The 27,306-nt window shown below is 50.5% G+C and overlaps 1 protein-coding gene across 1 annotated transcript; it reads right to left on the minus strand.

The window, feature by feature from the left end:
- Positions 1–1,931: 1,931 nt before the first annotated feature.
- On the minus strand, positions 1,932–21,295 carry STRIP1 (striatin interacting protein 1). The gene is made up of 21 exons (XM_032303818.1): positions 21,078–21,295; positions 18,427–18,496; positions 17,532–17,606; positions 16,975–17,109; positions 16,756–16,876; positions 16,412–16,480; positions 15,338–15,444; positions 15,098–15,225; positions 13,869–14,051; positions 13,285–13,502; positions 12,073–12,138; positions 11,885–11,948; positions 10,759–10,830; positions 10,191–10,265; positions 9,903–10,000; positions 8,545–8,671; positions 8,232–8,332; positions 7,219–7,285; positions 6,577–6,681; positions 5,805–6,009; positions 1,932–4,731 (listed from the first exon to the last, which is right to left on the minus strand). Exons 1-21 carry the CDS (start codon positions 21,255–21,257, stop codon positions 4,484–4,486), a joined length of 2,514 nt encoding a protein of 837 aa, XP_032159709.1. The 5' UTR covers positions 21,258–21,295; the 3' UTR covers positions 1,932–4,483.
- Between the last annotated feature and the right edge of the window lie 6,011 nt (positions 21,296–27,306).

A 27,306-nucleotide genomic window follows, 5' to 3' on the forward strand; every position in this document is an offset into this window, starting at 1 on the left:
CACACATAATGAATATGAATGGGCATCCCGGAGCCTGTTCCCTAGGATTATCTGTGAGCTGATGGCTTCTCCCACCGACTGGGCCATCCTAGCCGGCCTGTCCCCTGGCTAGGACACAGGCAGCCCTTCCACCTGCTTCCCATTAGCCATCCTCCCATCCTCCCCTCCTCCTCCACACCCTAGGCACCTCACCCCTAAGACACAGCTCCCCTCCCCCCCATCTTCAGATGCCCCTGCCCCCAGCCTCACTCCAGAGGTGACCTCGGCTCTCAGCCTAGTCCCCAGGCCAGGCTGGGGGCTACGCTAACTCCTTCTGGAAAAAGAAAGGGGAAGTGGCCCCACCTGGAATCCAAAATTTAAGAGAGTTGCTAGGCTCAGTGCCCCTTTGCTAAGGCTCCTCTCTGCCCTAGTGAGGCCCACCCACCCTGTCCTAAATCTTGGTGCGGGCAGGGACACAGACCCCAGGTCCGGAGCACAGAGCCCTTGTTAGCGGGCCCTTCGGTCCAGGCTTCTGGTCTCAGTCGGGCATGAGGAAATGCTTCTCATTAGAGGCATTCAATCTTCCTTCCCCACCTTCCCCCAAGCATTTACACATCAACCTGAATTACAGCCCTTAGGAGCAGACCTTCTGCAGCCCCAGACAGGAACTGAGCCCAGCCTGGCCAGGAGCCGGGTATTTCCCCCCTGTCAGACGGAGGGAGCACACGCTGCACTCCCACTCCAGCCTCATCCTGGCCACTTTCCCCAGGGGCAATACTCTCAGGACCCATGGTCCGGACGCTGGAGCCCCCACCCTCCCCACAACCCCACGCAGGCTCCTCTACCCAGTGTCTTCTCCAGGGCATTGGCTGGGGCCGGTGGGGCCCAGGTGGCCCCACGGGTATGTCTTGGGGTCCACCATGCTACTGCTCTCGCTTGCTGTTGGAGGCACCTGTCTAACGACCGACAGCTTGTCAAGGAAAGGGAGTGTGGTGTTCGGTTCACCTGGATGCCCAGGGCACCTGGAACGAGGCCTGGCCCAGAGAAGACGCCTTCGAGGGAGGGTGGCAGGGTGGCCCGGCAATGGCTGACTTTTGGAAGCCTTCTGTGTACAGAGCAGTGAGTTTAGGAGGAGGGACTGGTGGAGGCCTGAGACATTGTTCTGGCCCTTGAAGGGGGCAGGAAGTTTTTTCCAAGGGATTCAGGAAGTGGAAGCAAATTCAGAGTGGGCTAGAGTTGGAAGGGCCCTTAGCAGAACTACGAAGAGCTGTCACTTATGAGCTGTGCTGTCCCCCCACAGCCAGGCATGGAAGCCATTATCCATCATCTTATTTAGCCCTCATGACCACCTGTTATTATTAAACCGATTTTTACAAATGAGCCAGCTGAGGGTTGAGCTCACTGAGCTCCAGGCCCTCTGCAGTCTGAGGCTGATCGTGCCAAGTGACAAGTGAAATGGCCCCACTACAGCTTCCTGGAGCAGTGGGCTTCTGAGAGGACAGAGAGAGCCAGCCTCCCGGGACAGGAGCCTGACAGCAACAGTGGGGTAGCCACACGCAAGGCCTCTGGGACTCGGGACAGAAAGACAACCCAGCTCAGGCCGAAGAGGAAGATAGTAGTGACAGCCCCCGAATTACCTCAACGAAGGCACATTTGGGGCACATGAGAAGCCAGAGCAAGGCCTAGTGGACATCTGCCAAAAATCTTCTTGCCAAGGACCATGCTTAAGCAAATACTAAGTACTGACAGACTAAAGGGAATAAAAGAGCAAATGAATGCACTGGTGGTAAATGCTAGGGGCGGGGGCAGCGGGGGGCAGGGAGGGGGGACGATGGCATTGACCTACACACTTTGCAGAGACCTTGGTTTGTATCCAGGCCCTGGCTCTCACTATTCTGTGACCATGGGCAAGTTCCTTACCCTTTCTGTGCCAGTTTCTCATGTAATGCTGGTACCTTTCAGAGTTATTAAAAGCAGTAAGATATTACATACAAAGCACTCAGAGTAGCGGCTAGCATACAGCAAGCACTGAACACTGGCTGGCTCCTGTGTGGGGAACAAGCTTTCAAGAAGCATGGGGACCGGACCTGGTACCTATGTGGCACCAAGTGGTAAACGCTTTTGATTAACAAGGGCCAGTTCCCTCAGGTGATAAGGCCACCAGGTAACCCATCTGTCAGTGGATGGAAGGAGCCCTAGCCCTTCAGCCTGGTAGCAATCATCAACATTTTGTGTAACTCAACCATTTACGAAGGGCCTGCATGTACCCTGCCCATCTCAGGGCCCAGATGAGAAAGAAAACCGCGAAGAGAACGTGGCCCACTTGCTCCAAAAGCTGTTTTTGTACAAAAGCCTGGATCTGAATGGCCAGCCCAGCACTAGCACACTCTGTGGCTAGGATATGGCTCTGCCTCTCTGGGCCAGCCCCTGGGCCCACAGATGCAGGCATTCACTTGCCCATTCCGGCTTCATGAAGCTGCAGCGTTGATATTCTGCATTCTTGTTTGCACAAACTTATAGGTAAGTTAGATATACAAGTATTTACAGACCTTTGCAAACCAAGAGGGGGAAAAAAGGGCACCTCTGGTTAAGGGAAACTTCAGAAGAGACTGGGGAGATCATAAAAAGGGGAACGAAGCAAAACTTCAGACAGGCTGGTTCAGTGATCCAGGCTGCCTGGTGGAGTAGGAAAGTGAAAATCTGTCTTACCTGAACTAAAATCTCAAGATACATACTTCCTATTGGTCCAGGCTAGGAACAGAAGAAATTCCATCCCACACACATGAATGGTGTCTGTTTCCCTTGTCTGGTGCAAGTTACCGAGGAGCAGAAATTCAGTCAGTCACAGGGAACTTCCCACCTCAGAAGCTTACAGAAAAAGGACAGTGTTGGCTTCACCCTTGCTGCTCCAAATCATGCAGGCTTACCCTGGAAGCCCAGCTTGGGGCCTGCACTGGGGCTCAGCCAAGACCCAGGCCAGGAAGGCACTGAACCAGCAAAAGGGAGATTCTCCCCAGAGTACATTTCCTTTGTAAGTCAAGACCCCTCAGAGACTTAAGATCCAATACACATGGCCTACAGGTAAGAGAAGGGACCTTCAAATAATTCTGAAAAGAGAACGGTCCTATGGTATCACTTGCACCAGAAACAGAACCTCAAGATGGAAGGAGGTAGAAGCGGAGATGGAAGTAGGTGGAAGCACATGTGTCCAGGGATTAGAGGCCAGGTGCAGGCTCCAGGAGGCCTCCAACCAACACCTACCACAGAGAATCCCCTTGCCTCTTCCCCAGCAATGTGGGCTCCTGTGCCCTCCAAACACACACCTTCCCCTTGTGAGGCTGACTGCTTCCCCAGGCTCTGGGCACAGCGGTTTCCTCTCGCTCCCAACCACCCACCCTTGTGAGGGCCCAGAGCAGCTGAGCCCTCGCTGACTCAGCCGCTCCCTCGCTGGCACTACAACTGGTTTGTAGTGGAAGCCAACTCAGAAGTGTGATCCAGAGATGCCTGGGGCTTCTACTGCGATCACATCAAACCCAGGCACACAGGACTACGGGTCACCCCAGCAGCCAGGAGCCCTGGAGCTGGGCTGAAGCGATTCCAGATTGACGTGGGGAAAAACACTCTGGGTAAGTGTCAACTCCCCCATTTCTCCCTCTCAGGTGGGAAAGGCAGGTAGCCTGGCAGGGAACAAGTGGGTGACCCATCAATGCTGGCAGGAAAGGCTACTTTCTAGATGGGAGGAGATAGGGGCCATACTTCCTGCAGACACGGCAATGGGGATTGGTTTCGCTTCTTTTTAATGTAAACAGAATACACAAACACGTTAAAAACCCCACAAGACATGAGAGAATACACAGAGATATATATATATAGATATTTACAGACCCTCGCAAACCCAGAGGAGAAGTGGCATCTCTGGCGAAGCGCAGCTTCCCTTCCTACCCCCTAACCCCATCCCAAATCAAAGCATTGAGGCAGATGTAGGAGCCTCTGCAACTGCTTCTGGACGAAACTTAGCAGGAGGCTGGAATGACATCAGAAACCCCCAAAGCAAAACCAAGATTCCAACTTTCTGGCCCTGGCCCATACCCTAAGCCCTCCTCCTCAGCAGGCTGACATGCCAAGAATCTGTGCATCTTGGGAAGAGTCAGCGTGACCCCTGCGATTCAGATGCAATGGCTTCCCAGCCCACTCCAGCTTTTCCCAGCCTTGGGCTGAATGAGAAATGAGCTGCAACCAACCGTGTCCAGGAGAAGAGGGTAGGGAGGAGTGAAGGAAGAGGGGATCCCAAGCTGAGAGCAGACTGCACTCAGAGCAGGACGCTGGGAATCAATGAGGGGCCAAATCTGGCCTCCCCGACCAGCCCAGCACGGCCTAGGGAGGGCACCGTGGGGCCATGCTGCCACCTGGAGGAAGGTGGGAGCACTGCACCCACAGACTGGGACAGCCCCTGGGGCACCTCCAGGTCACTCCCCCTTTCCTTGTCAATCCCTTGCCCAGGACCTCACTGCAGCAGCTCCTCCCAAGAAATGGGCTTGGAGAAGACCTCCCTTTCTAACCAGAGGTCATAGTTCATCTGGAAGTCCTCAGGGAGGTCCACCCGCTGGCCCAGGACACTCTGTAGGCAGTTGTCCACAGGCAGGAAGTCCGGGTTGCTATGGGCCCGGTCGTACCGCCGGGCGTTGAAGCGTTCAATATTGGCACGGAGGGCACATTCCTCTGCCTGGAAGTCCCAAGGCCGGGCATCAAGATCTGGGACAAAGCAGGAAGACATGTTTAGGAGCCAAGCCCTTGTGGCAGCTCTCCCGGGTTCACTGAAGCTCGGGGCCAGGCTGACTCTGGCTTGCAATGCTGTCAGCCCAGAGCAGAAGACTTCCAATCCCCATCCTCAGGAAGACTGACAGGACTTTTTACTTTGATACAAAAGAAAACCAGGTAAAAAGAGAGAGACCATATCTATAAAGAGGCCATGTTGCAGCTAGTGGGGACCCAGCTAGGGAGGGCCACGGAATGATACACTTCTCTGGAAGTCACATTCTCCCTGGATCTCTGGGATGGATGGCAGGAAGCTCACTGTCTCAGTTCCCTGGCCAGGGCCCCAGGGGCTACTCTGGCTCCGCACAAATTCACAGGGCACGGGGGCGCTGATGTGGTCACCTGGCCATGGGGCTGTGGGCAAGAAACCGAATGGGGTGGCAGCACGCTCAGGAAAGCCCAGGAAGAGCCCACTCCACTCTGAGGTGGCCGCCCAGACAGGAAGCACACATGTGGATACCCAACAGCTACAGGTATGAGGGAGGTACCCTGCTGGGAGCAAGGAACATAGGGGACAGTGGGGCTAATGGGCCAAGATCCCTGTGTGGGACAGAGACTGAGCTGAAGAGAAGCTGGATCAGGTTACGCAGAGACACTAGGCCAGCCTCACAAGCCTTGCTTAAGAGTTCAGAAGCTAATGAAGGATTTTACTTAGGGAGTTAGTGCCACAGGACCTGCTTTTTAAAAAGATCACAGGGGCTCAGTTTGAGGCACTGATAGAGGGGAAGAAAAGGAGGGCAAGGAAACCATCTGGTTCTGTGAGAATTTCAGTGGTCAGAACCGAGGCAGTGGTCGTGGGGAGAGAAAAGATGGGTAAGCGTCTTGTGACAGTTTCTGGAAAAGGAACTCCTTCAGGGGGACAGAGGAATGGGGGTGATCACATGTGCCAATCCCAGGCAGTTTCTCAACATCTTTCCTGGAGCTCTCAGCGGGATGGTACAGAGGCAGGACCTGGACTCTGCGGGTTCCTCAGAGGAAAAGGAGACCCCCAGCTTCGCACCAGAGCTTACCGTTGCCATACGCCCAGTCGTCGTTCAGCCGATGCCGCACCTTCTGGTAGATGGCAGACATGGTCTTCATGTTGCTCTTCCGCCACTGCCGCCCCAGGTACTTGGTCTGCACCTTGAGCAGCTTGAGCACATACAGCTGCATCATGGCCTGCTTCACCTTGAGGGCGCGCTTCAGGATGGGGGCCGACTTGAACACCACCAGCATCTGGGAAGGGCCATGGAGGGCCGGGTTGCGGGCAGAGATTAACACCTGAACCTTGCCCTCTACTCACTGCTTCTGGGGTTATAGGTAGGGGAAGTGACCATCTCCGTCTCCCCAGAGTGAGGGGTTTCCCGGGACACTCCCACCACTTAAATCACGGGTCATCCCGAAATCTGAGGCAAGCCGAACCCTCTCACGTTCCTACGTGCGCATATGTAAAATTTCCAAGGACTCACGGACATCCCCACCCCAAAGGCATCCTGACTCAGGGTTAAGGGAGACTCCCAGAATCGTGGTTGTGGTACCACTGGAGATTAAGAGGACATAGAAAAATCCCTTTTCTCTGTGTCCACCGGCATCAGGGCACAACTGAGCCTCTTCTAGCTTCCAGTTCAACTCAGCAAGGAACCAGGAATGAGCCATTAAATGCAAGGACATGGCTAAAGGCTGTGAGAAGGATGTAGGGGCAGCAGCGAGCCCGCCCTGGGGACACCCTGGGAGGGGACAGCACGGGGTGTGGCCCTCTGCCTAGACTTCCAAGTTGTGTGCCTGCTGACTATACTAGCTCACCATGGTCCTCGAGTGCTTCCACTTTGTCAGCTTGTTCAAGATCCGAAGCAGATTGATACAGGAAAAGAGGTTCCTCCAGCAAAACTGGTTATTGTCACCTGCCTCCTGCAGGGAGAATCCGGGAACAGTTATAACCCTCACAGCTGCAGGTGTTCAGCAGTGGCCAAGGCCCGCATGCCTCTCTCAGAACTGCCGGGTCTTCCTCTCCTCAGCCCTGGAGGACTGCTATCCCAGAGCTTGGCAGGGGTATGGAAGCTCCCTAGAAATTTTCTGCAGGACACGTGGAGCATGTGGATTTTGGAGACTGTGCCCTTAGCCCCCACACCTGGGGCACTGGCACCCACCTCAGAGCTGCACCCCACAGAGATCCAGCGTGGGAGAGGGAAGCAGCCAGGCCAGGGGAGCTCGGGGTCCACAGCCCCTGAAGACCATGCTCCTGACCAACTACTCCCTACATCCACATCTTTCCCCTCGGCAAGCTCCCTCCTCTGGCCCTTCTATGCCCTCTCGGTGCTTTAAAAGCCAGCACTCAACAGTGACCTCACACTTGTGCACACCTCCATCCCCGTGTCGGGGGAGGTAGGCCCTCCATCAGCACCCCTCACGCCAAAGAAACAGCTGGGGAAGAGCACAGCCACTCACCAGACTCTCGGCGGTCAGCTCCGGCAGCTCGTGCACCACGCAGTGGGGGTAATCCAGGACAGAGATGCTGCAGAGAGCCAGGGCCCCCATCCTGAGCAAAGGCTAGGGGCTGGTGAAGCAGCTACAAGAGGGCTGGCTCCTGGCCTTCCTCCCTCACTTGGGAGTGGAAGTAGGACTCTGCCTTATCTACACCCCTTGGTTCCCCCAGTTATAGGAAGATGAAATCCCTACTATCAGAGAGCTTGTAGGGTCCCTCTATGGCCAGAGACCAGCCTGCCATCTTGTAAGGTCCAGAGTCCCTGCTTTCCTCAAAGTAATGAGCCTGGGGCCTGGGGAGGGGGAAGATTTCTCAAGGTAATTAATGTACGCCGAACCCCTCGTGGAGACAGTGTCCAGATGAGAGCTCACCCTGCCGCACATTGTCAAATCTGCTGGCCCCAGGCGAGGGGCGGCAGGGGTAGGAGCAGACAGGGTCTCACGGTGCACATGGCAGAGCCCCTCAGAGATCAGGAAGCCTAGCCAGTCTCCTCAAAAAAGCACCAAACAGGGGCACCTGAGTGGGTCAGTGGGTTGAAGCCTCTGCCTTTGGCTTAGGTCGTGATCCCAGGGTCCTGGGATTGAGTCCCTATCAGGCTCTCTGCTCAGCGGGGAACCTGCTTTCCTTCCTCTCTCTCTGCCTACTTGTGATCTCTGTCAAATAAATAAATAAAATCTTTTAAAAAAAAGAAAAGAAAAGAAAAAAAAAAGCACCAAACACTGAGGACAGCACTGGAGCCCAGGATGAGAACCTTCCTACCCAGCACAGATTGAGTCACCTGTCACTAGAGTAGCTTAGACTCAGACTGGACACACTGGCATTCTCCACAGCAGGAACCATGTCTCACTCATCTTTGTGTCCGGGGGCCTGGTGGAGTGCTGGCTTGTTGGGCTTGAGCAGGCTCAGGAGGCGAGGCCAGCAGGGAGCCCTGCCATCTGGCCATACCCACCCCTTCCTGCTCCCTCATCCTTATCACCTGTTCTTGGCGGTGATGTAGGACATGATGTTTTGATTGAAGAACTTCAGGATCAATGGGATGCAGTTGGCAAACACCAGGTGCTGGGCCATGTATTCAAACTGAAACCAACAGAAAAAACTAAGCATGCCCTTTAGGACCTCACCCTCCTTCCTCCGATGATAAAAGGCCTTGGTCGGAGAACTGTGTCTAAAAACATTCATGCAGAGCTCAAGGGGGTTTGAAGGTCAAGGCCTGGGTTCTTTAGGGCTGGAGGAGCAGCACTGTCTGAGGCCCTGGCCCAGTGAGTAAGGCAGGCAGTCCCTGGAAGTACCTGGTAGACGTGGTTCAACTTAAAATGTTTGAGCAGCAACAGCAGAACAGCAGAAATGGCCTTAACAATGACCTCCTTGTGGCGGTTCACATCCACGCCCAGCTTCATGCTCTGCAACACCGTGGTGCTGGAAACACAGTTCCCCGGTGAGCCACCAGTGTGTACAGCACAGCCTTTCCTGGTGCTCACAGGAGACACGGGATTCCTGAGCCTTCCCTGGGCAGAGGGTGCCGCACCCCATTCCTCCCCGTCCCCCCCCACACACCCTCACCCCAGACACCTGAGAGATCAGGCCCCAGGCTCCTCCCACCCACCCTGCAGGCAGTCCAGCTCAGCACAATTTATTTCTTGTGAGGCCACAAACACATTCTTAGCCTGTTTCCCTGATTTCCTCGCAAAATGAACTTCTCCTTTTCAAGTTGTTCCTAAGTTTTTGCTACCATCTGAACTTAGGTCCCTCAAAGTGTATTCTGTGGAACACTAGTACATGGAGACATTTCACACTATGGAGAAAAAAGGGCTTTGGCGTCAGATAAATTGAAGAAGCACTGAGTTCAATCAGTTTCTTCATTCAGGGCTTCTCACTGTAAATCTCTGTAAAAAGAGGTTTAGTATTTGACTCTGGAACCTTTCTTCCAAGGATCATCACGATGGCCTTGTGTTCTGGGACACTCCCTTTGGTATTAGCCAATCCCTGCCTCCTCCCTCACAGGGCCATCACTCAAGGGGCCCAAACCCCAGGGAGCTGGGAGGTACTGGCAGGCTGGCAGGAGGTCAGATCAAGGCCCAGGTCCTTCTCAAAGCATAAAATGATCTCGGTTTGTACTCTTGTATCAAAGCAATGAGGTCAGTGCCCCAGAGAAAAAGAACCCCTAAGGATTTCACCAGCGCCCTGAGATAACCCATAAATACTTTGTTTGCCAAATCACCGGTGAATAGAAAAGAACCCGCACCCCACTCAGGTTCGGCTGTTGGCTGGTAAAGTGTCCAGAAGCTAAACCTACATGTCCTGGCTGTCCTGATCACACCACTTTCGAGGGAGGGTTTCAGGAAATGTCAAACACAGCCTGATTCATTTTATAGGGGAGGAAAGGACGTTTCCCCAGTTCACTCAGCGGCAGAGTCCACATCAGAATCCAGGCCCACCACACTAAACCACTTCCCCAACCAGTAGAACTAAATATTTAATCCGATATAGTTTCTTTCTTCTGAGCCAGGAATACCCTAAACTTAACCTACAGAGAAACTGAGCCAAAGAGAGAAACAACCTAGCAAGACTGGGGCTCAAAGGAAAACACTTCCCTTTCCCCTCTACCCGGGGGTCCCCGACCTGCGCCATTCACGGGAACACCACTCACGGCATCTCCTCAGGCAGGACATCTGCTAAGATGTTGATTGAGTCCGTTTTGGCCTTTGAGGTGGGGGCCGCAGCCAGCAGAATCTTCAGCAGCGCAATCTGGGGAGAGGCAGACCTGAGCCCTGAGAGGCGGTCCTTCCAGAGGAGCGCAGGTGGGCGGCAAAAGGGGCTGAAGGACACTGGCAGGGCACACTCTCAAGACCAGTGTAGTGGGCAGGGACACCAAAGGGGCCCCAGACCGAAAGCCCTCCTGAGCAGGATGTAAGAGCCCAAGAACAGGAGCACTCACCATGTACTGAGGCAGGCTGGGAAGCAAGCCTTGGTACAGGGTTTCTGCAGGTACTTGCTCTACTTCCTCTTCTCCCTTTTAACACAACAGGTACAAATAGAGATCCCCCCATCCCGACTGGTCTCCTGAGCCAGCTTGCTAGACAGCTAGAGGAGCATATGTAAGTAGCAATGTAAATAATGACATTGATCATGACAGCAAACCTTGAATAATACAACATGTGAGGCACTTTACCTGTACTAACTCATTTAATCCTTTCTGCAACTCTTGTGAAGAAGGTACTACTACTATTCCCATTCTACGGGCGAGCAAACCAAAGCACAGTAAGATCCAGTAACTTGCCTGAGTGGCCACCTACTGAGTGGTGGAGCGGGAGTCAGAAGCAGGTGACAGACTCAGAGTCCGTGCTCTTGACCCCCACACTAGACACATGCCACCCCTGCAGCGGGAGTAAGACTGGGAGCTTTGAGGGCAGGGCCTGGGGCAGCTTTGCGATCTGGGCCCAGCACTGTTCCTAGTGACTAGGAACAGCTGGGGGTCCAGTGGCCAGAGAAAGCCTCAGACTCACCCCTGAGAGGGGAGAGCGAAGGTACTCCTCCTCCATCTGGGCCTGGACCTCTGCAATCGATGTGTACTTGTGCTGGAGAGAGAGAGAGCAGAGAAACACCTCTCATTCTCTGGCCGAAGCCCCACACCCTGGCAAAGACCCTACTCAATTTTCTTCAAACACAATCTTCTCAAAGAGGGCTAAAACACCACAAAGATCCCTAACTCAAAACCTGAAATATTTTTCTAAGTGGGCACGTTTTCTTAAATCCAGCCTAAAACCCACATGACAGATTAGAAAACAACAAAGGAGAAAGGGGCTTTCAGATAACTATAGAGCCGGTAGAAAACTATCAGAGGGGGAGTCAAGGATTCAGAAAAGCCGAGCAGCACAGGACCTACTTAGCCCACTTATACTATAAATCTCAAAAATACACTTCAAAAAACTACATCAACATTTCCACTCCTGATACGTTGTCAGGGGAGACACCTCTTCCCCACTCTTGATGCTTCCTCCCACACGGAGAGTGTCAAAAACCCCTACTCTCCCAACCCGTTCCACCACTCCCTCCTCCTTTTGCCAACTGGTGAGTATCAGGGGAGGTATAGGACTTTGAGCCCAGCCAACTACTCTTTTCTCTTTAGAAAAAAGAAAAGCCTATGTTCACTTCTGTTCCTCAACCAGGCTTAGGAGGGTTCCAGCACCACCTGGCCCTGGGTAGAGTCTGCCTAATTCTGGAAGTAAAACATAGGGTGCATATCACTGTTGTGTTCTCATGCCTCATTGTCCAGTCGCTCTATTAGCAATAAAGTTGGTGATTCAATTGCCATCTGTCTACTCCTCTATCTCAACTGCTTAGAACTTGGACTCAGAAAAGGGAGGGCAATTTATTGGGCCCTTTAAAACAGCAACTATCAAGTAATATCTCTAATAAACTCCCAGTCAAGTCCCCAACAAAAATTCAGTTAAAATAAGTAAAACTACAAAGAGCTGTATTAAAGGGCATTGCCAGAGCCCACCCATGCCTCCACTCCAGGTTCCTTCAGGCAAACAAAACTCTTCAAAAGGTTTCTCCCAATGGACTGCTCTCACTTTACTCACTTGGGACCAAAGTAGGTCAAAAGCTCATTCAAAGCCACCTACCTACCTGTTTCAGAGTCTTGATGCTTTCGTGGATTGGCCTGGGCAGCCCCACCACTGTGTTTGTATCACTGGAGAATAAAGAAAACCTGTGTTAAGCCTAGACAGCAATTTGCCTCGATCCCTAAACACCAAAGGCCAGGAGAAAGAACTCCCATTACCTCTTTCTTCAAAAGGAAGTCAGATCACACTCACCTGCCTAGAGTGTAACCTATAAACTTGCTGCGGCTGGACTCGAGGAACATCTCAATGTCCTTCTCTCTGCCAAAGACAAAGACAAGGTTTTTACAAAATGTTATCTCAAGGTGTCATGGTCAATAGAACACAGAATGCACAAGAAGCCAGGAAAAACGGTATCCCACCATTATTTTTCTTTTTAGGGGGAAGAAAAAAAGCAAAGAAAGAAAGAAAAAAAACAAATCAACTGAAATCTTCAGACTATTTTAAAGTCCTTTATAATGTTGTTGGATCTATAACCTGAAAATATTATGTGTAACTAGTTTACCGGTAAAATTAAGGTGCTACATCAAACTGAAAAGGACACTTTATTCAGCTAGTGAGTCTGTCAAAAGAATTTCTCAAATATCTAAAGTTATTACAACCATTAGATCTATCAAATACAGCTATTTTCCTATGCGTCCTGGGTCCATCTTAAACAACTGCCACGTCTTGCATTTCCTGACAACTAGCTCTACATTGCTATCAGATATCATTGAAAACTGGAGTTTCAAATCAAGAAACTGACTTCTGTATCCTTTCACATGTCCTCCAATTTCATAAGTTGGTGGCTTTTTTTAAAAAAGACTTTATTTCTCCATTAGAGAGTGAGCGAGCGAGAGCACAGGCAGGGGAGGGGCAAAGGGAGAGGGAGAAGCAGACTCCCCGCTGAACAAAAAAGCCTGATGCCTGGGCTCAATCCCAGGACTCCAGAAGCAGGACCTGAGCCAAAGAGATGCTTAACTAACTGAGCCACCCAGGCGCCCCTAGCTGGCACCTTTTCAAACAGATACCATTTCTATACACCCAGGCACATTCCCACCTATTGATTCATTCACACATACCTCAAACACCTTAATTATGATTCTAAAAACTCTTCCTTATTCTTTAATTTTTCTGTTAAAAACACATACAACCCCAGGGTAAGTGGAGATGGGTTCAGTTACCTGTCCTGGTTCTCCCCTTCATTAGTACGGCTTGCCAAAAACTAACTCACATTACTGATTTAAGAGCCATACACGGGTTTCTCAGAGCAGGGCCAGCGCCCTGAGACCTCTGGGCCAACACAGAGTACTTTAAGGAGCTTCATCCCGGAGCCAAAGTCAGCCTGGCCCTGCAGAGGACCTCCTGCTGGGGCTGGGAGGCCTCTGGTTTTAGGAGCCACGAGTGTGCCAGATATCTGAGCCTTACCTGACCTTGGGAGCCCACGGAAGCCCCTTTGGGCAGGTGAGCCTGTCAGTCTGAGGCTGCTGTAACGGGGGAGGCATCACTTCATCCCGCTCAAGGGGGAATGTCTCCCCCTCCAGACTGTTGTCATCATCATTCTCCTCTTCCTCTTCCCGAGAGTCATCAGCCTTGTAGGGATCCCGCTCGTTGAAGGCATCCAAGTTGTCCTGTTTTATCAGTGCCTGAAAAGAGAGGGAAGGGGAATCAGACAAGCGCCAACCGAGCAACTGTAAGGGCAAGAAGGCTAGAGAGGCTATAACAAAGAAAAGTGGCAGGCGGAGCCAAGCGCAGGGGAAAAACCTAAGAGGAAGGCCACGCTGGGCCCGAAAGGCTTTTCTTGCCCCAGTGTCTCAAAAGTGCCATGCTGTGAGTACCCTCGGTCAACCAGACCCTGGGTTAGAGGCACAGTGTCCCTGGCCCAGAGGCCTTCATTTGGACTAGCTGGTCAGAGAGGATTTCCAACAAGCCCGCTTACCCAGGGAGCATGTTGCCATGTGCTGTGCACCTTGGGACCCTTGGGACTCACAGGGGACATCCGTCACCCTCACCTTGTGCTCCCGACGGCCCCGCTTCTGCTGCTGCTCAATCAGGTCCGAGGCAGACGCTGGCGGAGAGGCAGCCCTCATGTTGCGGATCACCTTGATGCTGTCCTCAGGCAGCGGGGGAAGACCCAGGACCATGCGCTTCTCAGCCTTCATGCTCTGGAGCTCCTCAAAGCCACCCAGGGTGCACTGTATCACGGACAAAGGCAGGGCCAGGCTCAACACCTCCACGAGTGGGTCCCCAAGCCCTGCGTGACACCACAACCTGCACCAATCTCTCAACAAGGGACTAAACCTATTCACACGAGGATCTAGCAACACCAACGTGGGAGCAGAGCAGTCAGACCAAGGGAAGGAGACATGCAGGCTGACTGAGCTAGTGGCCATGCTTTGCTCCGTATGATACACTCATCATATCAGGAGGGCAGACTGAAGAGCCTACTCCTTCAGGTTCCTAGAAGAGACTGTGAGAGTCAAACACTTCAAAGGCTATACATGCCAGTCTTTCAAAATGGTGATACACTATTACATACTCCCCCACAAAAAAACCCAGGCTCCCTCTCATCATGCCCCTAGAAGCCAGACCCCAGTGGTATTCAGCTTTCGTCTCTGGCTTCAGTGAAGCTTTGACCTCTGACCAAAATAAAATGTGCACACCGTTCTAAAGAGGCCCTAACCTCCCTGAGCCCGGCTCTGCAGAGCTGGTCTGCTCTGGAAGGAGGAGGTGAGCCCCAGGGGTAAGGAGGAACCCCATCTGCAGCTCCACTGGGTGCAGAAGGGCGCTGGGCAGGTTGCTGGCCATTCCTCCCCCAGCCAGAAACAAGTTCTACACAACCCCCTGAGGAAGAGAGCACTAGCACAAGGCTTGCTCTTGCTTCCCTCAAGGGACCTCTGACCGAGGGGACCCAATTACACCAGCTCTAGTTCTGTCTCCAATCACTTCATACACTCTAGGTTCGGAAGCAGCCTGTCTGGGGAGAAGGTATTTTATGACTAGAGGAGCAGCTTGTAGGTGTCAGGGAGCCAACAATCTGTTCTGACCAAAGGGCCAAGTCCTCTTCAGCTACAGTGAGACAAAAGTGCTGTTTTGTTTTAAACCTAAGTTTTATAGTTTAGTTATCTATCAATTTATATAGAGTTTATCACATAATTCAATGTTTAAAAGGATATATAGTGAAAAGTCTGTCTCTGGCCTGACCCCTACCAGCTGAGTTCCCCTTCAAGGAGGTACTCACCAATACTGTTTTCCAGAGCAGCAAGAGAACTTTCTTCATGGGGAAGTGAGGGGCATGGCCGCTGCAAAATTTGGTCACCATCCCAAACAGCATGATGGCAAATGGTTCATTGTTGTACAGGGGGGAACCTAGAGGCAACACAGAGGGATCAGGATCACCAGCAGAACAGGACCCTCCCAAAGGCCAGCAGCCTCGGCTCCCAGGCAGGGCCTCAACACCCCAGGGGTTCCAGGGCCCTACCCAGCTCAGCCCTGAAGGTCTGTCGCATGGTCCTCCACTCAGCCTTATCACCCTCACACTCCTGATGAACAGTCTCCACAATCAGGTACATGATGTTAAGCAGGACCCTGGGAACAAGAGCCAGCTCATAATGTTGCACAATCGTGAAGCAAGGGAGCGTCCTGGCTTCTCCATGGTCCAGCTAATGTGAGGAAAGCATGTGCACAAAGGCTAGTTGGTGGCGGAGGGCTGTGACACAGAGCAAACTTAGAGTCCCACAGAATGCCCCTTGGGGTGGCCTTTCTTGTCCTCTGCTGTTAAGGGCATGACAGATCTTACTCTGCTTTGCATGCCAGCATCGAGCTAGGTGTTCATCCAAGCAGGCACTTCATCAATGGTTGCTGACTAGATGAATATGAACAAGAATGGCCCAAAGCATTTCTGGCCCTAAGCTCCCCTGAGCAAGAAGAGCTCAGAGGTGGGAGCAAGCTGTGGAAGTAGATGCCAGGTCAGACAAAGCAGCACAGGGTCAAAGCAAAAACAAGACCACGCAAGTGCTACCATGCTGGAGTGGAAACTGGGAGCCAGGGGTAGTACCCAGGGACGGGACCACAGTGGGGAACACCATGAACACCCAGTCTGAAAACTACCAAGCTCATAGAGACAGATGCTAGGCCGCACAAAATGGGAAGGTGACCCCATTGTTTAGCAGCTGCTATTACTGCCTGTGGGCAGGACATCGTGAGGGAGATGGGGGTCAAGCTGCGCACCAGAGGGTGGAGCCCGAGGAGCCACACGGCGTGCATTCCACCAAGCACAAAACATCACACCAGCAAGTTGTCAGCAGCAGTGTGGGCAGGAGGCCGCACGTCACTTGGGCTCTATTAGGTGGCCTTACCCTAGATTTCCTGCGGGAGCAGTTCTCAGCCAAGCCCCACCAAGGGAGAGCCCCCGCCCCCCGCATGGCCGACTCAGGACACATGGAGATGGGTGAGCACAGAAGGATCACACACATAGCAAGGGCTCCCAAAGACATCCTCCCATTCCCGGCTCTGATCTCATTCTTAGGGAGCCTAAGCCAGCTGCCTGCCTCACCTCAGGTCTGTGCTGTCTGCCAGGGAGATGGCCGGCTTCCTCACTGCGCTGCTGCAGGCCGCACTGTTGCTGCAGGAGACATCTGGGAGTCAGGCCCTCCCCCAGGAAGGAAGACAAGGAGTTGCCCGGACAAGGGCCGCCCAGTGGGGGAATGAAATGCTACGATAAGTGCTTCGACTGCAGAAGAGCCCACGGTTCAACCCGACTAGTCAGAACAGAGCCTGGGACGACCCCGTCAGCCCCACTTGGCCCATTCCCCCTTCTCAAAACCACTGAGCTCTGCCAGCCCTGTCCCCTCAGCCCCTGCCTCCCCTTCCCTACTCCAGCTCCTCAGAAGAACTCACTCTATCTCCATGTTCAGAAGCTCCACCAATGCATTGAACGTGCCCACCTCCAGGAGCAGAAAGATGTTGTAGCGCATCCAGGACTGCACTTCTGCCTCCGAGCTGCACTCTCCAAACGTGCCTGCAAACACAGGCACAGCTCGCGGGGGCCCTCCCAGGATCGCACTGGACGGCATCACTGAAAGCTGCTGCAGGGTGCCTGGGGGGCCCGCTCAGTACCTTGGGCAACATAGAGAATTGCTCGAGCCACCTTGAGTCTTTTCTCCCTGGCAGTGACTTCCAGGCCATCCAGGAGCCTCATGGCATGGGTACGGTGCTGGTTGGTATCCAGCTCGGTCCATTTCTTATCTGTTACTGTGGGGCAAGAGACCAGGTGCACTTGAGCCCAGAAAAATCCTCATGATGGAATGAACCTATGTTAACTCACCACATTCAAGACTGTCACAAGGCCAGAACACTCAGAGAGAGAAGTTAACTCTCTAGGTAAGGCAGAAGGTCATGTACTGCTCTACAAATTTCCAGACTAAAACACTGCTGTTTTTTGATGCAATTTTAATCACATAAAGATTTGCCCCCAGTACTCACACTCTGCAAAGCCACCACCAGAACACCAGCAAGCCCACCCTAAAGGTCACATGGGGCCTGGCACAATCATGGTTTGGCAGGTTTCTTGGGCCAGTCCAGGATGACTCAAGTCACTCAGATGACTAAGAGAAGCCCTGCAGCTCTCAGGACTCTGGGTCAAAGAAACCAAGAAGTGCGGAGAATCATCTCACCATGGATCCGGAAGTCCTCCTCAAAGCATTTTCGATTCATCAGGAATTCTGGCCCTTCTGTGTAGCTGTACAGCTCTATCAAGAACAAAGTCTCATCAGCTCCATGTCCACATGCCACAGCAGGTCTTGTCCATAGCAGAGACTATAAGGCATTTGCCTCTAGGCTCCACTCTCTCCCTGAGTCACAGTGACTCTTGGACTATCCAGTTACTAAGGGGATCTTAGTGCTCTGATGTGCACAGTGGAGAGAATGCAGACTCCCCTTGCAGCACACAATCAGAATGCTGGTTACACAAAAGTCCAGGCATTTCCAGTCTGGTGCACATCAATCCCACCATGCCACGCAAGGCGGACTGCCGCCATGGACATGTGCCTCTCAAATGGCCATGATCTCCTAACTAGGACCTGTACTATGGAGGCCTGAGAAGCAGCTCAGGCTAGCCTAATGTTACATGTGAGTAGCAGTGGCAGCAACACATGTGCACAGATGCAGGCACACCTGTTGACAGACCTCATGCATGACCTACTGCTCCAGGAGAAACCACTGTCAGGCAGATAGTGTATGGCCCAGGAGTACCACTGTCTGCGACTAGGCCACAGCCAGCTTAGCTGACCACAGCAGAGAGGCTTCACCAAAGCAAAGGAAAAACCAAAGTTATGAGATACACATAGCTGGAACCCCATAATTAACATGTATGTATATATATATGTGTGTGTGTGTGTGCATATGTATATATATATATATATATGCAAGTTTATACAACTGATATATACGAATATATATCACTAGGTAACCAAAGGAAAAAATGAACTCCAAAATGACATTCATTCTTAATTTTATTAAAGATCAATACAGAAAAAAAAATCCTAAATAATAAGAAGGTCTGTGCTTTACCCGAGAGCTCTGCAGCCCACTTGTCTGTGTCAGCATATTCAAACTCGAGATCTGGTGACTCGGAATAGCCCTGAGGAGGAGAGGAGACAGTAATGCAAAAGACCACAGTGAGTGTTTTCTGAAGGAGGAAATAATATGCGTCTAGAGACACTGCTGTGTTACAAGACACCACTGCCTCCAATTTGCTGGGGTTTTATCACATTTTGTCTCCGGGGTTAGCTCAGGTTTCCCTATTGGGCCCTTGCAGAGCACCTTCCACTTTCCCTTAAGAGCACAACTTCTAATTATATGCCAGCATGTGTACTTGTTTTGTGTCTGTCTCTCCACAATATGCAAGTTCCATTCCTTGAGGAGAACTTTGTCCACTCTGTTCACCAGCAACTTCACAATGCCCAGCATACTACCTCGCCTGAATGAATGAATGAAGTTTTTTTTTTAAAAGATTTTATTTATTTATTTGACAGAAATCACAAGTAGGCAGAGAGGTGGGCAGAAAGGGTAGGGGGGGCAGACTCCCTGCTGAGCAGAGAGCCAAAAGCAGGGCTCGATCCCAGGACTCTGGGATCATGACCTGAGCCTAAGGTAGAGGCTTAACCCACTGAGCCACCCAGGCGCCCTGAATGAAGAGTTTATAGTCAAATAAAATCTTGTGAGATAAATGAACACAGAATTTCTAAGTGTTCTGTGCAGTGAATGACCCCTTCCATACAATGCTAAGATTCCGGAAGCCTTGCTTCTTTCTGGCTAGTAGTAGGCCATTAACAGCTCAGGACAAAATGAGTATTGATACCCTCAGTTTTCCTGCCCTTTTCTCAAATTTCAGTGAGAACTGACAGAGAAGGCGCAGTCTAACAGAATGGTTTCCCTCTCACACACACAGGAGAGAATGTGACAGAGGATCTTTTCACTGGTGGGGATAGGTGATCACTGAGAACACACCTTGTGCTGGGAAGAGAGAAGAGGTGACAAAGTAGGTAAAGTCTTCAGGCCTAATTATAAGCTACTTAGGAAGACAAAGACCACCCACAGAATGACATAATAAACCCAGACACTGAAAAACACGAAGAACTCTACTCTGTCAGAGGCAACAGACTGCACACTTTCACAAGTTCCTGAGCTTCAGTTCATTTACGGAATGGGGATGACAAAAATCTATCTTGAAGGTTTTTAAGGACTAATCAAAATTATGTAGCACACAGTGGGCTCTCATCAAGTGATGTCCTCCCTGTCCTCCAGGCATTGCTCAGGCTACCAGGCTACTGATTCCAGCTTTGCCCCAAGAGAGAGTGCAGCACAGACATCTCTAAGAAAATAAATTGAAACAGATCTCTCAGCTTAAGTGTTCACTGGCTGGCCTTCCACGTGTTGAGTCTATATGGAAATTAAAGGATAGAAGGAGAAATTCAAATCCATCAAAGGGTATTTATTTGATCTTTCAAGACAACCTAGAAAAATTTTAAACCGTAACTCCTCTCCTGATAAGGGTGGGCTCACCCCCACAACTTTCATAATCCTCCCACCCCACCAGGCAAAGGCTCCTAAAAAGTCAGCTTCACTGCTTTTTCAAATAATTCCCATCAAGCTCAGTGCACCTCTATTTTGGACTTGCCAAATTTTGACACTGCCTTGCCAGAGATTTGTACTTGACAACAAAATACAAAAGCTTGAGAGGAACTGATTTCACTTATCTTCAGCCTTTGGTATGACTGGTATACTGCCTCTGGACAAGGAGGAATTCCCTCTCAGTATTAAGAGCTTTACTGCTGATCAGCCTCTGAGTTCTCTCGTAAAGACGACCTCACAGTAAATACTCTGGGAACGTACTGATTAAGAAGCCCTAAAATCCTGCGACGTGCGTGTCTTCATTCATGAAATCTACATTGGGAGGGAGTGGGAGGAATTCTTTAACTCGGGGTGAGGTGACTAGTCAGCTTCAGACTACGGTGTCTCCGGAACCGGAGGAACAGCCCACTAGCAAGAAAGGGAATGCTGAGCCCTAATGCCTGTTTACAATGTATATTTGTGATCGTTAACACTTCAGCATCTGGCGCACTAGGCACTGTGAAACTATGGCCTGGACCTGTAAATAGCTAAGGTCAGACCGAACTGGGAATGTTACCTCCGCCTACTCTCAAATCTCCGGACGAGTAGTACTATTAGTGATAATTAGCTCCGTCCGGCTTCCAGCTCCCTTCCCTGCCCACACACACCGCCCACCGCACGCTGCGGAGCCCACAGGACCAGGCGACAGAGATGATTAGGGATCTGGGTGCAGCCGCCCGCCCCTGGAGCGCACTCACTCCAGTAGACCACGGATTCCTCACCCCCGAACTGGGACCGGGTGCGGCTTCCCCAGGAGCTGGGGCCTGGAGGCCGCACCCTTAGCCCCGGCCCCAGAGAAGAACACGAGGAGTCGCTGGCTCCGGGAGGTTCTGGCTAACGACGGAGCTCGGGGATGGGACCCTGGCTTCACGCCCCCGGCCCCAAGGGTGCCAACCTTGCTTCCTGCTCCTTTCACTGTAGAATGACAACTCTCCCACCGGGCTCTCTCCAACCCTCCGGAAGCCCAGCTGGAACCCGAAAGCAGCCCCGGGCCCGGGTCCCCCGCCGTCACCCGCCCGGTGCTACACTCGCCCCCCGAAGCTCCTTACCTCCGAGTCTTTGCGCTGGTTGCGGTTGAACTCTCGGGCTTTCCCCCCGGGCAGGAGGCCTCCGCCGGCCCGCGGGGCTCCGGGTGGAGGCTGTGCGGTTGCCGGTGGCGGAGGTGGTGGCGGCTGAGGCTGTTTGTTGTTCATGATCAGCGGGCCGGGACTGCCGGCTGCCGGCTCCATCTTGGCTGCTCCACACCCCCAGCTCAATTCTCGGACTGTAGCTGTGATGCAACTCTCGCGTTATTTCGTCCAGGAACCCTCCCTGGGGTCGCCATATTAGGTGTGGCGGTAAGTGCTGGAAGCCATCTTGGCTGCCCATGACCTCGCGAGATTCCTTCTGCCGGGACTCTCACCTTTCTCTTTTTAGTTTTCACCCCTTTTCCGTACTTGTTTAGGTGCGGTTTGGATCTGTGAGTACTCCCATAGCTCCTTAGGTCAGTTTCGTTGCCCCCACCTTGCTTTAATATGTCTTTGCACTTGTGAGTGTTCTAGCTCTGTTCAAAGCTTAGGGGATATAACAGTTAACACAACGGACACGATCCCAGCCTTCACGGAGTTTATGCTCACATGGGGGCGTTACGCTAAACAAATGGATAAATCAGTAAAACAGAGTTGTGACCAGCATGCATTCATCATTCATTCAACAAACAATAAATGTGTCTGTGCTTCCAGGCAGTGCGAATGAATGGGGAACAAATCAAGTTCCTGCGCTAATGGTACCTAACATAGTACCGAGTGGGAGAGACGCGATGAGCGATACGCTACTAGAGAAATAAGTGTTGAGAAGAAACAAAAGGAAGTGTAAGGGATTAGGAAGTGGCAGTGGTGATGGGACGCGTGGCTATGTTAGGTCGGATGCCCAGGGAGGTGAGCCTGAGAATACGATTTTAAATGAGTTCTGAAGAAGTGAGAATCCTGCAAACTGCCAATGAGCAGCTTAAGCAAAGGGACCTGAAGTTGGTTGGCAGGTGAGTGAGCCAGGGAAAGAACAGAAAGAGGTTAGGGCTAGATCATCCCCCAGACAAATAAATTTAGAGCCTTGAAGGGCATGAAAAAAAAAATTGGAATTTTATTCTTAGTGAAAAAGAAAACCATCAGAGGGTGTTAACCCAGGGAGCTGACATGGTCTGATGTTTACAAGACCAATGTGACTGCGTTTTGGAGAAGGGATTGGAGAGTTGAGAGTGGAAGAGGGTAGGCAGGTTAGGACACTTCATGTGACAATGACGATGCTTTGCACCAGGATGGAGTTAAGATATTTCTATACCATGTAGGTAGATTCAACAGGATTTAGTGAAAGGCTGGAATCCTCCTGGCAGAATAGAGTGGAGTAGATTTTGGCTGGAGAAACTAGATGAGTGATTGTATTGCTTATTAAAATAGGGAAGTCTGGGAGAAAGAAAAAAGGTTTAGGAAGAAGATCAAGATTTCTGTTTTGAGATGCCCATTAAACTTCTTAGAGTTAATGTTTGATAATTACCTGTTACTATACTTTGAAGTCCTTAAAGACATTTTCTCCATCTTTGTTTCTCCAGAGCTCCATCTTGGCTACTCCAGCTCAAATCTCAGAAAGTCCCAATGAGGCAACTTTGGCGAAATTTCCATCACCCAATCAGTAAGTGCTTTCAAAGTCTTTGTTGTAAACTAATGAACAAATCTAAAGCCACTATGTTGCTACTTACTTCTACTGATGATCCTGTCCTTTGCCCATTTCTTCTCAAATCCAGTAGTTTACTTTGTAAATTAGCATTTCATCCAGGCAGGGCGAGGCCAAGGTGATAGGAAAAACTAAGGAATTTTCAAGAAAAGGACTAATGCGGCAAGTCTTCTTGGATAAAACCAGCAGGTCCCACAAAACCCAAAACATAACACCTCTCTAGTTTTGCTTACCAGTTTGGCCAAGTTCTAAGACTGACCTACCACAGCGCTTATCACCTGGGGGAGTGGGGGTGGGGGCAAAATAGAGCTTTAAGTATCCTGTACTGTTTTAGCTCCATTCAGGATAGGGAGGATTTAAGGTTTTAGTTCAGTAATTCCACTTCTAGTAATAGATCCTAAAGAAACGAAGACTTAGACAAAGATATATGTATGATGATGCCAGTGGTATTTTCAATTGTGTAAAGTTGGAACCAACCTAATTTGAGGAATAGCTAACAAGAAAATGACTAACTAAAAATGAGGGCATGAATAAAATTGAATATACAGAAGCCAGGAATATTTGTGTTTAATATTAAAAAGAACTTTTAGTGACACTTTGGAGAATGGTTAAGACTTCCTTCTTTCCTCATCTGTAAAATGATGATAATCCCATCTGTTTTATGAGGCTATAGATCAAATGAACTCATTTATGTGAAATCATTCTGAAAACTATGAAGCATTTTGTTTTGTTTTGTTTTTATAAAGGGTTTTTTTAAAAAGAATTTTGGGGCACCTGGGTGGCTCGGTTGGTTAAGCATCTGCCTTCGGTTGAGGTCATGAGCTCAGGGTCCTAGGGCTGAACCCCATGTCAGGTTCCCTTCTCAGTGGGGAGTCTGCTGCTCCCTCTCCCTCTGCCCCCCTCACCCTTCCCCCTGCCCATACGCACTCTCTCTGTCTCTGCCTTTGTTTTTCTCTCAAATAAATAAATAAAATCTTTAAAAGAAAAAGAATATTATGGCCAAGAGGTGAAGCCTGAGGTGAGAAGGCACTTCTTTCACCACAAGTAGTTTTGGTTCCAGAGACTGGAGGAAGGCGAATTGCATATTCAAGCTGTTACAGCATTGCGGGGGAGTGGAGGGGGGGTTGCCAAGAACATCGTGGTGGTCCTGGGTGGGCTCCGTAGTAGGAAGTCAGCACAAACTATGTGCCTTCAGGGTGTTATCTACCAGGCAAGATGCTTCACATCCATACACACCTAACTGCATGCCGGGAGGCACTTTCCATCTTAGCCTTGATCAGGTTATTACCAGTCCCTGAAATGCTCGATATTAAAGTTGTGACTTGTAGAGCATCTGTGGGCCAGGTCTAAACCTCTAGTTGTAGTGCTGTGTGGCATTTTCTCCACTAATGGCCATGAGAAGAAGAAAAAGTGGATAATGTGACAGTTAGTTAGTTAGTTAGTTAATAGGGCAAATAACATTAATCCTGTCTTCCAAAGGAATCAAGCAGCTTAACTCTGTCCTAGCCTTCTTACCTACTCGATGGCTTAGTCAATAGAGGACCCAAACATACATCTGATGGCTGATTTGACATCTCACTCAGATGTCTAACAGGCATTTCAAACTTAGCACGTTACAGACAGAACTCTGAATTCTCCCTCCCTTTTCGCAAACTGGCTCTTCTGTTGTTTTTCCTTCTCTGGATAGATGATGTTCCCAACCCCGTCCACTTTTCACAAGCCAAGACCTAGGACACACCCTTAACTCCTCCCTGCTTCACCGTGTACCTGTACCTACCGGCGGCTTCTCCCACCCAAACTGTCCCCGCGCTCCCATTTCATGAACATCACTACTATAGTCTGCCTTCCTCCTCTCCCTGCTGTTTGCCTGACTCTACCGGCAAGCCAGGCTGGGCTTTTATTATTATTTTAAAAATATTTTATTTATTTATTTGATAGAGAACATGAGTGGAGAGGAGGGGCAGAGGGAGAGGGAGAAGCTGACTCCCCGCTGAGCAGGCAGCCTGACTCGGGGCTCGATCCCAAGACCCCAGGATCATGACCTGAGCCGAGGCAGACGCACACCCAACCAACGGAGCCACCCAGGTGCTCCCAGGCTGGGCTTTTAGAACCCCAAAGCAACTTGTATAACTGACTTGCTCCCAAGCTCCCATGGCTTCCCACTTCCCTTAGATTTATTTATTTATTTATTTTTATTTTTTAAAAGATTTTATTTATTTATTTGACAGAGAGAGAGATCACAGGCAGGCAGAGAGGCAGGTGGGGGTGGTGGGGGAAGCAGGCTCCCTGCTGAGCAGAGAGCCTGATGCGGGGCTCAATCCCAGGACCCTGCAATTATGTCTTGAGCCGAAGGCAGAGGCCTAACCCACTGAGTCACCCAGGTGCCCCCCACCTCCCTTAGATTTAAATCCTTTTTTTTTAAATCCTAACTCTTTACCCTAACATCCAAGGCTCACATGGGCCCCCAGAGGGTCCTGCCTGTTTCTCTGACCTCATCTCCTGCCGCTCTCCTCCTCTGGCCTCATGCCCCTTGCCTCTTGCCCCCCGCCCCAGGCTCTATCTCTCTAGCAGGTCAAGTTTGCTGCTACTTCAAGACCTTGGCACTGGCTGGTTTGTTGAAGTGAGGGGAGCAGGGAGCTTGGAGTGTTCTTTCTATAGATAACAGTAATAATAATAACAGCAACTATGTATATATCCTTAATTTATGTCAGGCACCGTGCCAAGGACCCAAACTCATTTAATCCTCACACCAGTGCCTCTGGGATGGATCCTGTTGTTTGCTGCTGAAGAAACCGGGATAAAGAGAGGTGAAGTATTTGCTAAAGGTCACATCCTATCTGAGACCAGCTTCCCCGAAAGCAAGCTCTGAGGCAGAGATCTGCATCTGGCAGGTGTGTTGGAGACCGACCCTGGTAAAAACCCCCTTAGGCAGGTGAGAGCACCAGGACTGGGGGAGGGAGAAGTTGAACTGTGACATGGTTGCCATAGAGATCTCGGTGGACCCTTCAAGGCCCTGGAGAGTGGAGTTGTCCCGCATTGGAGGCCAAGGAGTCAGGCCTTTCTATTCCTGCATGGATGAATCCTCAGCTGCCAGACTGCGTGGGCGAGGGGTGTATTTTTAAGCTAAGGGAGCTCTCTTGACTGGAGAAGGACTTCTGGAAACTGCTACTGCTAAACAGCCAACACTTCGGGCACCAGAATTATGAAAGCCCCAGCCCCGAGAGGAGAGTTTGAGCAGCGGGTCACCGTCCCCAGGACACACCGTACCTTAGTTTCTAGTTCTGCGTAACAAACCAGCCTCACATTTAAGGATCAAAATAACAAATAGTTATTATCTCATCGTTTCTGTGGGTCAGCAATCCGGGGATGGCTTTGCTGAGTGCCTCTAGCTCAGGATGTTAAAGCATAAATTGTTCTAGCACCTGTTAACGCGGTAAGGAAGACTTCAGTCCAGACTCTTGGAATAGGCATCTGGACTATCCCTAGGTGAGAAGGCTTGGGCTTAACTCCAAATCCAGCAAAGACTGCTGGGAATTTGTAGCCAACAAGTGGGATGAAAAAAAAGATATTACTAAGAGGAGGCACCAAGGGTAGGGTGATTCTTGCTAAACTAACAGGATTCTTGCTGAAGGTGGGCCAGGGTGATCAGATAGCAAGGGTGAGGAGATTCTTGCTAAACTTACTTAGTAGAATTCTTATTATACTTGGGCTATGCAGGCCCGGCAAGGACAGGGAGCCAAGGTCAAGGCCTCATCAAGGAAAGGGCTCAGAGGAGGCTGACTGCAGTTTGTACAAGCAGAGCGTCTATGTCAAGGTCTCTCATGAGGTTATGGTCAAAGCTGTTGGCCAGGGCGGTGGTCTTACCTGACAGCTTGACCTGGAGAAGGAGAAGGATTTTAGGAAGAAGGCAGAGTAAGAAGCACCAGGAAATCTGTCTCCCCATTTAGTGGACAATTGTACTGTCAGAATGTGTCTGCCTTAACTGTTTTGGAACTCTTAAGTTTGCTGAAGGCTCTGCAGGGAAGACCTGGAGAGTAAATTACCTTCACTTTGATCAATTTCAGCTGTTAGACACCATAGCAATTACCCATCCCCCAAAGACTTGTAACTGTACCTTTAGTTTTCTGCATGAGACTGATACGTTTAAAGAAAAAGACTGTTAGTGTGAAAACTAGTATTACTATATCTTCGGTTTATGACTCCACACTTTGTCTTCTATATAATTTAGGAGAATAGTGAATTTAAAAGAATTATTCATTTGTTTTGGGGCACACAATGTATAAGGATGATATTTTGTAACATCAGCAATCAAAAGGGGTAAGGACAGAGCTATAAAGGAGCAGAGTTTTTGTATGTTACTGAAGGTATAAATTCAAACAAGAGCATTATAAATTTAGAATCTTAAATGTAATCCCATGGGAACCACAAAGAAAATAGCTGTATAATATACACAAAAGGAAATGGGAAAGGAATTTAAACAACTCACTACAAAAAATAAACTAAACACAAAGGAAGACAGTAATGCAGGAAATGAGAGACAAAAATTTCAGGACATATGGAATACGAATAGCA

Source organism: Mustela erminea, chromosome 10, assembly GCF_009829155.1.
Source record: "Mustela erminea isolate mMusErm1 chromosome 10, mMusErm1.Pri, whole genome shotgun sequence".
Taxonomy (NCBI): Eukaryota; Metazoa; Chordata; class Mammalia; order Carnivora; family Mustelidae; genus Mustela; species Mustela erminea.